This window comes from Thermobia domestica, chromosome 2 (genome assembly GCF_964235325.1).
Source record: "Thermobia domestica chromosome 2, izTheDome1.hap1.1, whole genome shotgun sequence".
Classification (NCBI taxonomy): Eukaryota; Metazoa; Arthropoda; class Insecta; order Zygentoma; family Lepismatidae; genus Thermobia; species Thermobia domestica.
Window position 1 is genome coordinate 231,255,167 of NC_137455.1, and position 13,050 is coordinate 231,268,216.

The window sequence follows — 13,050 nt, forward strand, 5'->3', positions numbered from 1 at the left end:
ACACAGGGGAGTTCAGAGGGGATCAAAATGTAAAAATAAATAAATAAATAAATAAATAAAAATAAAAATAAAAAATTCCGATTCCTCTCAAAATTTCCCGCTTCAGTTACATGATAGGGAAATGTGAATATTACCGTTTGAAAAACTGTTCTATTCTAAAGAGAGTGATGTATGTACCATGATCCTAGGATAAATAGGGATGATGCTGTAGCTGCTTGACTGGAAGTCTATAATTTACCTTTAAAAAGAGCCATAATTTAAAAGGGTTAAAAACATTGTTTGGGATTGATATAGATTAACGATTGGGGATAATTCAAAATTCAACCCCACTTTCCAATAATTTCACTTAAATGGCGTAATTAGCATTTAATACTAATTCCCAATGCTTTTTCTTCAGTTCGCGATTTGTATTATAAGAGGAGAAAGATTTGATTTAAATAAAAAAATTCGATTTAGATCAAAAAATCAACAGAAATGATTTTTTTTTAATCATGATTTTTTCCCACCCTGCTAAGAAATAACATAAGAGTAATCTATTTCTCTGTCTGGGGATTGATTTACCTATCCTTAACTAGAAACAAGTCGAACTGACTCAAAATAGTTGTTATTTCCAGTCATACACTCAGAAATAACTTACTTCAAGAGATATACTGTCATAGAAAATACTGCTCCAACTTGAGACTATATATCTGATATATAACAGAGAATCCATCTTTCTCGAAGCAAAACCTTAACTCACGGTTACTACACTTGAGACAATCAATGATGCCAAACACGCGCCTGAATTACGATAGATTTTTCTAAATTATGCCAGATTCTTTACTTATCTTTCCACACTAATTTTAAAGACCAGCCACCACTTACTTACATTAAGAGGAGCTAACTGTATTCATGTACTTATGTTAAAGAACTAACATGACTCTTACACAAATGATAAAAATGAATTAGTAAATGGCACATCATATGTATACATTCAATTTTAGTTTAAAGATATTTGAATGTGACTTAAATTTATATTTGTAAGTTTTTAGTTTATATCCGTATCAAACACCCAGTTTATGATGGATCTACTGCATAAAGTAGGATCCCAAAAAAGATCATTGGAATTTGTACCATCCTTCAGTCGAACCAGGAACTGAAACATGAAGAGTGACATTTTCTTTTTAAAGATACTTTATTAAGCTGAGTATTGTGAAAATTTATGTTAGTACCTAGGTAGAACTACTAACATTATACAAGCGCAATTCCACAACTTTATGTACACAGTACCAAATATTGAACCCTCTTGTGATCATATTGTTAGCGTACGCGTCTTTGTTGCGGGAGACCCAGGGTTGATTTCCGGTGGAAACTCCTGGGATTCTGATCCCACGTTATTTTTGTAAGTTCACGTCTCATATAGCCTCGATGCTAAACCATATACTAAACTCTAATCGAATACTAAATACAAGTATTTAAAGAAAAATGATGACGCACCAAGATGACGTAATTTTGGCTATCAAATTCATCTTGTGTTTTCAGTTATTTTCCAGTAGTATTTTTTTTTCTAGACATCCTTTCAGAAGACAGTGATGCAAATTTCGTAACTGCGAATTCCTGTCCGAAGTCATGAAATTTTCCGATTAGACACAAAACTTCACACCCAATAAGATAGATACCGTAAATTTACAATATCTAGCAATAAATAAAAACAAGATTTGTAAGTTTGAAAAATATCGCTTTAGAGGTGCTATGACGTACAGTTGAATTCATTCTCGGTGTATGAAAGGCATTATATATAATTATGCATGATAAGATCACAAGCAAAATTTAAAAATATTAAGTGCACTTTCTTTTAACAAACATTATATTTTCTTTTATGGTGTGGAAGGGGATATTAAGTTCGGCAAGAAGAAAAAAATATTGGCCTTAACACGATTCTTGTGTTGCTGTGCACCGCATGTTCCTTGCCACAGAAAAGATGCAGTACATTTTGCAATTCCTTTACATTAGCTTGATGTTTCAAGTCTTTTGTGTGTTTCTGAAGTTCACTTTTACCACAAAAGAGCTCAATGTTAACAGGTCTTACATAGATTTGGTTCGATTCTCAACACGGACTGCAACTACACGTTAAATTGTAGATCCGAAAGCCACTCTTTGTTAAACCTCGCTCATTACCGATCATCTTAATAGTTCACCGAGAAGCAAATGGTGCGTTTCTCCCTTTCATTCTAGTACGAAACAAAACTAAACGCAGCTGTGACACGAAAGAGCTATTTCGGAAAGAAGTAAGCTATACTTATGTGGAAAACAACTTCATAGAGATGTTCACCAAATGATATGAAGTATTGTTACCACGCGGTACAACGCGGAAATCTTGGTCTATTATAAAATTTGCCTCCCTCTGTTCGCTCTTTCGTATCATGTGTATCGGATGGTTTTGATATTTCTTCAGATCATTAAAACATAACGATGATGCCTGTGTGAAGAAAAAATACCCAAAAGCACCAGATAACTGTCTTTCCATTTGTTTTGGAAACAACAAACCCATTTCACGTGTGCGAGAGAAAATGAGAAGAGCGAGATCAGGTGTTTAGTCACGGTCAGTTCGCAGCAGGAGTCCATGGTTAAACATTTGGCTCGCTATCTTTTCATATCGATGTGAAAACATACTCGCAAAACCTTACAAACACAAAAGACTGCACTTCAAAGAAAATTTTAAGACACAGATAGTTCAATTTTCCCTTAGCATCTTTCTTCAGCTAAAGAGTCGGTTCACTGTATTCGAATAAGGGAAGGGGAGAAAGGGTGAATTTATATTTTATAGGGAAGTAACATTGTAAGTAACATAAACAATACATACCGCTTCCGACACTGTACTGAAGGATTTCTTTGAGCGGTATATCACTAGATCTATCCCGACCCTCATCCCACCTCAAGTTGTAAAGTAAAAAGGGACAGAAATATCCAAGATAACTGCTCACTTGAGTTTCAGTTCACAATAATAAAACTAGTGGGCAAGTAAACAGTCTTTTGTAAGCTAAAGAAAACGGTGATGTTGAGAATGAATGAAATGGTGGAATGAAATAAGTGGAAGGGAACTAAAGAACCACAAGAAAGTCCGCACACACGGTGTTTCTATGCCACAAAGCCCATTTGGTACCAGCTGGGATCGAATCAGAGTCTTCACACACCAAGAGTGAAAGCTGTGCCACTGAGTCACAGCGGCCCCGGGGCTAGGTCGAGTCACCTTTACCTTTATAGTTTCTTAGTATTTAAAGTAATGAATGTTACGATTGTGAAATAGATTTTCCTTAATGAGCTGCATAAAAACAAATACCTTTGAAATGCATTAAACAATTAGCGCGATTTGATTGTGAACTTAATAGTTTCTGTAAATTTAAAACTGATTACAAAATGAACCCGTAATTTTATTAGGTGAATATAAAATATACTCCTAGCACCAAACAAAACTATTTGGAACTGTCATGATAAGAAAGAAAGAAAAAGCAAATAGCGTTGCAAAAAGATTAGTAAGTAAGTGAAATATATTTCGGACGTGAATTTCGGAAAATAAAAGTTACTAAACCCATTTCTCTTTCAGCAGTGCGCAGAATCAATGTCTAGCGAATGAACACCTCCATGATAACAGGGTGAAGTCGGTGTTAAGTCAATAACAAAAGGAAGCTAAATAAATTCATATTAAAAGTTATTTCAATATGTAAATACAGAGATGCACCAAAGCTCGAAAACTTAATACACTATTACTCCTATGTATCAAGCAATCGTTCACCTGTCATTTGACAGAATGGAAATCCAAGGCTCCTGAACAACTATGTTACTAGAGTAAAGTAAGGAGTGTATTTATGTTACAGTGAACTGCTTTGATGCCAAGTGGCCTAACTCCAAAACTGACATTTTCCAGGAGTTAAAGTTGAAGTTCAATATCTCATGGACAATCCAAGTTTCTTTTATGTTGGGAACCAAAGCCGTAACTGCTGTACGTAGTTTCTTGTTTTATGATTTAGTGTTAACAAAATCCTTTTAAAAAATACCTATCTATAAAAGTGAAAGGTACCTATCTCTATTAGTTCTTGGCATCCAAGCAGTCCATTTATTGTAATATACCATGTAAAATAGTCTCGTATCATAATATGTGATGTACAACAAATGTTACATTATATATTATGGACATTACGGAAGTTAGAGAAGAAATATTTGGAGAGCTTCGAAATGTGGTGTTGCAGGAAGATGGACAAGATAAAATGGACAGAGAGAGCAACAAACGGAGATGTTTTAAAACGGATAGGAGAGAAAAGGACACTTCTAACTACCATTCTTCGTAGAAAGGCCGATTGGATTGGACACATCTTGCGAAGAAATTGTCTTCTTAACACCATCATAGAAGGAAAGATAGAAAGGAAGCGAGAAATAGGAAGAAGAAGAATACAGCTGATCCAAGATTTGAAAGATAGGAGAAAATATTGGGAGTTAAAAGAGGAAGCTGAAGATCAAGAAAAGTGGAAGAAACATTTCCAGGCCAAAATCTAAAATTGAGTAAAAAAATCCTCATTAGTCCCAGGACCTGCCGAAAGGCAGAATACCTAATAATAATAATAATAATAATAATAATAATAATAATAATAATAATGCGTTCTATAATTTCCTAAAGTAATAAATGCTGCAATTGGTTTCAAGGCTGTTTCTGAGTGAATACTTTCTTCAAAATAATATTAAAAATTATAGAAAGATTTTCGAGACATTCGAGTTGAGTCGAGATTTTCAGGAGCAGTCTCGACTCGAATTCGAGTCGAGTCGAGTAGAGATTCGAGACATGTCTCGACTCGAGCGCATCCCTACTTTTCTCATTCCATTTGTAATTACATCCTCACAACTGCATATTAGCAATTACATTGGAAGGTCGCTAAAGTCTGAATATTCCATAAACCAAATATGCTCATTCATGATGTCAGGCCACATCAACTAATTCTGTTATCTTCTGTCTTTATCAAATTTTCGAAAAGATCGTAGTAAATTGATTTCCTGGAACCAACATTTGATTTATTACAAATACATCAAACAGTGTTTCCACTTAAATCCTCTATTAGTAACCAATTTGTCACCTAACTACAGTCATATCCGTCCTTTCTAGTTCTTATGGACTTAGAAAAAGATTTCGATAAAATGTAGCCTTATGGGTTACTACAGCAACTACACCTGCCTATTTGTTACCTTTGCATAATATATTTGTTTTTAAATAGACGTAAATCGTATGTTTCAACACGATGTGTATTATCAAGACCCATTTTTCCTCATGAAGATATACCTCCGGGGTCTGATGTTAGTGCATTATTGCATGTATTTTACGCTTCCAGCATGCCGAACCCACCGCCTAATGTATATCTCTCTCAATACCGAAATGACTATGTCTTTTTATCACTTGGGACAGCACTCATTTAGGTCGGCGGAAACTTAGAAATAAACCTTACCAGCTTTCTTACTTTGTGCAATAGTGGAAACTAACTGTAAATACTGATAAACACAAGCCTTGGTTGTCGTTGATTTCAAATGATGAGCAAGATACACAGAAAACCTATAAATCTTTACGTGTCAGTACACGGTCTTTTCTTAAAGCTGTGATTTCTGCTACACATCTGCAGTGGCGAAGGGTGGTAAGAGGCCCTGAGGCCCGGCCTACACACTTACTTTCAGAAATTATAATTTATAATTAATCCACTTTTCTTGCGCAAAATGTATGATAATTTTCTCAGTTGAAAAATATCTTATTGTTCGATAAAGAAATCGTGGTTGGCACCACTGTTGGGAGGCTCATCGAGCAGTGTCTCAAGCAGCAGTAGAGTACCGCCAAGCTACTCAGGAAACCCCGCGAGAGAACGTGTTGTTAATAACCTGCGAATGAGACCGGCCTCAGCGCTTATCGACTTTCGTTTCTATATAAAACGTTTCTCTCGAGACCTTCGATGTCGATTCGATATGTCAAACAAATAAAGAGCAAGAGAACGTGGACCCCATTCCCTACCAACTTTGTTTGTAGTCCACCAACTTTTGTGGACTTTAACGCAACGCAAATGCTGGAGCAAGCAAAGGCGTTACTGGTGTTGGTGTTGGAGCAAGCTCATTATTGCAAACAAATTCTCCTTTTACGCAAATCCATATGAAATCAGACTCGTTGTGTTCATTAGAATTGAGGCGAGTTTGTATTTTTTTTTAGATATTGTGAACTTTCCTTACATTTGCAAAAGTGAATGACAAAATGCCAGTACATAATATAATTCCTACTGAAGAATTATCTGTGTCAGCGGTCTTTTGAAAATCAATGTGTTATTAAGGAACGAAGACCAACGCCTGTGTCGAAAATAGAACAAACAGAGGGGAAGAGAGTTCTGCATGCATTGGTACAAAATATTATTTGGAAGTTGCTGACATATAAAGAGTATGAAAAAAATATTTAAATCTGATTCTGTTTATAAGGAGATTCAAGTGACATACAAAATAACTTGATTGAATGCTTAAAGACAAAATTTTACAAGCAAAGTTTGTTTCACTACAAGTAGACGAAATAGTATATGTTTCTTGTGAAGCGCTGATAATGTGATAGTCCATCTTCCCAACCCGATGAAGCCCAATTGAAACAATTAAATTGCGAATTAAGATAACTATAACTCACATACGTGAATTTCCTTGATTATCCTTTTTGGAATCTGTAGAACTACTTGACTGTGAACAGTTTCAGGATTACAATAGTGATTTTCTTAGGAAAAAAAAAAAAAAAAAAAAAAAAAACTAGAGAATATTTTAAAACTGTATCCCACTTTCGACGGTAATCAACTGCGGAATAAACTGGCAATCATCTTTTACTACCAAAATCAGTATCTTAGACCTATTAATTTACTTCAATACATCTCATCAAACGGCTTCAAAGAAGTATACCTAGAATATCTTAGCTTGTTACACGTGTGCGTAAGTATTGCAGTTACCACGACACCATGTGAGATAAGCGCATGGTGCCCTGAAGAAAATTAAAACATTTCGGAGAAATATAATGAGTAACGACAGACTTAGTGTGTTAGCTTCAATCGCAACAATAATGAACTCCGAAGGATATTAGCCAAGGATACAGCTTTCAAGAAGAAAATAATAGACATATTAATGAGGAGAAAAACTGACATTTCGAATTAATATAAAAGATGATATAAGTTATGCAGATATTATTATCATCATTATTATTAACATTTGGCCTACCCTCTTGAAACTATCACCCTTCGCCACTGCACATCTGGGAGTGGTATTTGCTTCGAAACTCGCCTGAAAACCTCACTTCGAAAGACTAGCATTGAAAGCAACTCGTGTTCTTACGTCGTCTCACTATCTTAACTTGGGGTCTACATGTCGAGTTACTACTCAACACTTCTAAAGCGTTCTTACCACCTCTGTTAACCTTTAGTCACATTGTCTGGTTTCATGCTTCATCTACACTATACGGAAAGTTTGTAGTTCTGGAACACTCGTATTCACCTTGCATGTCGTATTAAATTATCAAATCCAAATTACCTAACGTATGAGGCAGGGGCGGATCCAAGGAGGGGCGATCGCCTCCCCCCCCCCGCAGAAGAAGAAACTTTCTTATTTTGTATATATAAATAAAACCCATCCCAAAGTTTGGAGCCCTTAAGAGTAGCAGTATGACAACCCACCTCTTCCTCAGAAGTCGGTCCTGGATCCGCCCCTGGTATGAGGACATCGAGTTTCCCAACCATTACGGCACGATTATTTGTACACCCTCGCATACCACTTCTCGTCCATTTATACCTTGATATTTTATGAGTTTATGCCCTTATTGATGTTTCGTATACATTTCTAAACTCGCCACTGAACATCCTGATTCGTATGTCGAATCTGGACGCAGTACGAAGAAAGATCTTGGTCAATTACATAATTAACGAACATCTATCCCACGTTGTGCTCATACTTAACATTGGGCTTCTATCACGTGCTCGTCAGTCTCGGGTCGTTACGAGACCGAAGATCAGATCGTCATGTGCTTAAACTAACTTACCCATTGCGATTGTGATGTGAACGCACTTCATTCCAACTATCCATAATCATATTGTGTACTTCATTTACAATTTCAGAGTGTGTTTATACAATGGTTCCATACATATTATGTTCCATATTCAGTATCTTAGCATCTTGAATATATTCCTGCAGTTGTTCGTTTTCTCACTGTAATTGTTTTTATATTAATTTCATCAGAGTTAATATGTATTTCATATTTTTGTGTTAAATATTACTCTAGATATGATTGCTCTTAGGCCAGCTACAATTCTATCGAATTCGATGAATCGTTGCTTAACATATATGCCAAATAGTGGCGTAACTCTGTAATGGCACTCACAGAAGTCTCTTCTCCTAAATGTTTATTCTAAAAGTGATGAGTAAAGGCATATTTTATACCTTTGGTTTGGCACCTAAAAGAAAACTGGGCGTTAACAATTTTAATGTATATTTCATCAATAGAAAGCTAGTACTGTAAAAACAATTGTGCTATACTCTTTCCAGCCTTAGAAAAAAGATGTAAATAAGCACACCTGACTACCAGTGGGTCGATGACCAGTTATTGGTTGTTGGGCTCACTGCACTAATATCCTACCTCAATATAATCCCTACTAAAATAATAATTTCAAATAAAGATATCTGAATTTATCCTTCATTTTGTGATAATAAACGCAATATATATAATATTTAACAACATATGTAGATTTATTTCAACCTCACGTATTTGGACATACAGTATTTACTGCGCATGCGTATGTGTTCGCGCGACTACCCCACTCATTTAAAATTATACCAGAATGCAGAGTTTCATGGCGACGATATGTGACAATAATCCATTTTCGTCTCGTGTTATAAAACACAAAAGAGGACACAGGAACAGCGGTAAGCTCGTTTATATAAGGATTTAAGAAAATACATATTTCCAATATAGTGTCAGTGCGTTAATTATTTACCAACCAACTATAGACTTAACATTGTGGAAATTATGCGACAGCAGTAAGCTAGCAGACGATCTTGCTGTTCACGTCTCTGGCTGCCGAAGCACATGTGAGCCGCGGAGTAATACATTTCTCTTTCTTTATGTCTACTTTGTTCTAAGGCTGGAAAGAGTTTACCGTAAATATTCTTACCTGAAAATACGTAACATTACCGTCAATATAATGTAGAACTTTGAAGAAACAAAGAAAGGGTACGTACAAATGGGAAATGAAATGTTAAGCAAGTATAATTACCAATACACTTGCTTAAAGTAAGCAAGTAAATGTTGATATTATAAATGACTTCTCGGAAAAGAAAACATGTACATTGTGTAATGGAATTTAGATTCAGTGCAATATTTTTATTCGCGTTAAAACACAATTCAATTCAACACCTTCAGTGATTGTGAATTATTTTCATTACAGATATTAAAGGGAGCTTTTGGATTAAGTGACGAAGATGAGTTTCGCTTTGGAATTATTGGACTTCATCCCTGTGGCGACCTTGGTGCAACACTATTACATTTATTTGTCAATTGCCCAAATGCTATGTTTGTTAATCTCGTTGGTTGCTGCTATATGAAGTTATCTACAGAGGAGTAAGTTTATAAAGTAAACAAATCAGAAGTCCTGTACAATATAAACCACAATCTTGCCAATAGACATACAACCTCCTTGGTAACTATATAGTTACCTAGGCGCCTTGGCCGCCTGGCACTTGGGTTTGAATCCTGTTAGGGCTCATGAGTTTCGGATCTAACGTTAAAATGTAGGTCTACGTCTCATATAGCTTAAGTGTTGGAAAACATCAGACTCTAAACCAACCTACGAAATGACATAAATATTAGTTTCTCACAGCAACTGCGTTGAATACATAATAAAATTAATCATAGAGTTAAAAGGCTGTTTTGGTTGAAATCAATGTTTCAGTTTTTAATACTAAAAGTTCTATGTAAATTCGTCCAGTACTTTTCACGTTAAGTTAAGTTTCTATGCACTACTTTGTCCATTAGTGTGAATAATATTTCAAGAAAGGAAACAAAAGTAACCAAATTTTGCAAGTAGTTTAATTTCGCCTACTAGGAATTTTCAGTTAGTATGAGTTGGCAACTCTGGAAACTGGTAAAGAGTGGCGCGAAAACAGTAACATATGGAAGAACAAAGAGTGTAGTAAGCCTTTTCTATTTTTCGAGACATTTTCAATATTTTACCTCGCTGACTTCTACTTGATGGATGCTTTAATCACAGGTAGGTTTGTATTTGCTTCAGACTTACGTCCCTACATTGTGAAACATTCTCTGTGACATTAGTGCTTCTTCCACTGAGACTAAATCCTACTGTAGTGCTACAATATGCGCAACCTAAAGTATCTACATAATTCACCAGTTTTCTCACATATACTCATGTTCTCTCATCATTTTCGGAATTTGGATTATTGTTTCATCACTGCTTACATTGTCTAAAAATAGTAAGTCATGATTCGGGGTATTATGTCAAATTCTTGATGCCATTTTCTTTAAACCTACGTCACCCTTTAGTTATTGACAGATTTTAACCCCAACCAGTGAGAATTAATTGAGAAGAGTCAAAGATACGCATACAGAGTCAAAACTTAATACTTTTAGTGAAAGATATAGAGAAAAATCATTTGTCGTAATATAGTAAAAACACGATTTGTCACAGATATTCAGGTATTGAGAAATATGCTTTACACCCACATTATAATCTTATCGTGATTTAACGAAACTTAATATTCTACTGAAGTAAAAGAAATTTCATTTTTCTATTAGCTAAGGAAGCTTTGTTTTTGAAAGAACATCGATACTTATGTGATGTCTCCGACTCGTACCCGGACATTTCTTCCGACCGAACAAATGAAAATATGCAACTTTTCTTTACGTTTCATGAGCTTTATATTTTATATGTTCTGCTATTCCACATTCACGAAATGTGCTTTCGATACGTTACTTTGAACTTTCTCAACTTTTTTTTTGTCTTGTATATTTTCTTATCTTGTTACGTGAACCCATGAAGCCATTCCTTCCTTGACTAATACCTAGGCAAAACTGGAGAGAGACCGGTTTTAAGAGCTAAGATATAAGTGAATGATTAATACGTACGTACAAATCTCAATGTAAAAGGTATTGAAGAATAGAACTGCTCGCATTAAGTAATTTACAAGTTCAACTAAAGAGCATTAATCTGTGACGTTAACTTGAAAGATTTTATTTTATTTACAAAAAATGTTAGGAACTTCTTATCTAAGAATTGGATTTGGTTCTATGGTTAAATACTTATGAACGAAAATCATTCTGGCTTACAGCTAATATTTAATCCTATTTGCAACAGTTCGCAGCACTTGAACGATTCACAAATGAAAACAAGTGGTCTGTTTCATTCAAATGTAGGCAGATCTAAAACCCTGCTATTTTCAAGAAACGATCTGTTTGTTTATATGCTGTCAAATTATTAGTTACAACGCCTACGCACGTTTTCGTAGCAAGAAGTCGTCATCTACCTATGGAACATTACTGTTTAAAAAGTTACAGTATGAAAATTAAACTGTTTAATTTCTCTATACTGTGTATGTTTGCTTTTGAGAAACTGAAGAGAGAGGAAAAGAAAGAATAAAGTGAAGGAAATACGTTATACGACTTTTGTGATGCCACACGTATTTCAAGCCAACTAATATGCAAATTTGCCAAAGAATCATCGTAAATAAAAAGACTAAAGGCCAAATCATTTGTCAAGATTTTATAAAATAAAACAATGAAATAACAAAATGGGTTTGAAATCAAAGTACAGGGATTAGGCGAACAGGGATCAAAGTAGTTTCTCTTCGTATTTCACACTCAGTCCTTCTACTAGCTGAACTACCCAAACTTAAATGGTAGAATTGACTGTTTATTACTATACATTGAAATATTTTTAGCATGTCATTTTGGGTTTTGAGAAAAGGGATTATCTGTGTTTTTATGTGTGATGTGTAGGAAATATTTGTTAAAGAAGACTATGTTATCCACACAGAACAACGACTAACTTTCAAATAAGAAGTGCAACATTCTCGTTCAATTTAATTTCCTGCATGCTGTTTAGATCCCATGCTGAAGAGTAAGTCAGTTTCTCAGTTTCTTTCCTCCTACGATTTGAAATATATCCCGAAATGATGAGTGCGAGGAAACTGGATTGAGCTTGGTTTTCTTAGCTCAGTTAATTGCCGTGAATTGAACATAGTGTGAACTCTATATTCTACCATGAAAGTACATCTTTAAAGCAGTGATGTGCCGTAAACTATAATTTTACGTCTACGCGATTGTCTACTGTAATCTATACGTAATCTACATTACACCTTTTCCCGTGTAGACTATGTAGACAACCGCTATCAAATGTAAGGAACAATTTCGTTGCTCGTTTGTTCATATTTCCTCATTCAGTTGTTTTGCTTCGGTGCAGCGAAAGATTAGGGAAACGACTAACATAAAAAGTAGAGAGAATTATCTAATCTGTATGTTTACTCTGCTCTGCACATACCCCTTCCTTAGATTTTCCACTTCGAGCACTGCTTTTACAAAACTAATTCTCACCTGTGGGCTTTCAGTCTTGAATCTGCTGTATTTGCCAATTTTTTCTTGCATATTTTACAAAATGCATAACATTTTTCATTTTCCTTCATCAAGACGAAACTAAGTATTCGAAAGTTACTTTTCGCTGGTCTAGGCATTTTATTTTGTACGCAATTTCGCAAGGTAACGACAAAATAAAGCCCCTTTATTGTCCACGATGCCATATTAACTTACGTGTTGTTGACATATTCTACAGTCTACGTTGTTTACATTGTCTACGCATAGTTGACATGTAAAGGTAAACTATCGTTTTTTACGCGTAGACGCACATCTCTGTCTTAAAGTTCTCGAAAGAACAAGATGCTCTCAGTGCGTGGTAATCGGAGTTGTCCGAACAGTTAGTGTGTGTTCAACGACATTGCCGTAGTTTTGGTCCCCCTTACACCGTGATTAAC

General features: G+C 35.2%; 1 protein-coding gene across 14 annotated transcripts in view; it reads left to right on the plus strand.

Moving 5' to 3' along the window:
- LOC145678403 (methyltransferase-like protein 25B) overlaps nucleotides 1-13,050 on the plus strand; it is an 881,238-nt gene that overhangs the window by 343,121 nt on the left and 525,067 nt on the right. For all 14 annotated transcript variants that reach the window (XR_014130376.1, XM_081748506.1, XM_081748507.1 and 11 more), the window contains one exon: nucleotides 9,459-9,631. Coding sequence is in view for 13 of the 14 variants with exons in the window: in XM_081748506.1 (XP_081604632.1) it covers nucleotides 9,459-9,631 (173 nt within the window). In the remaining variant the exon portion in view is untranslated. The remainder of the gene's footprint in view (nucleotides 1-9,458; nucleotides 9,632-13,050) is intronic.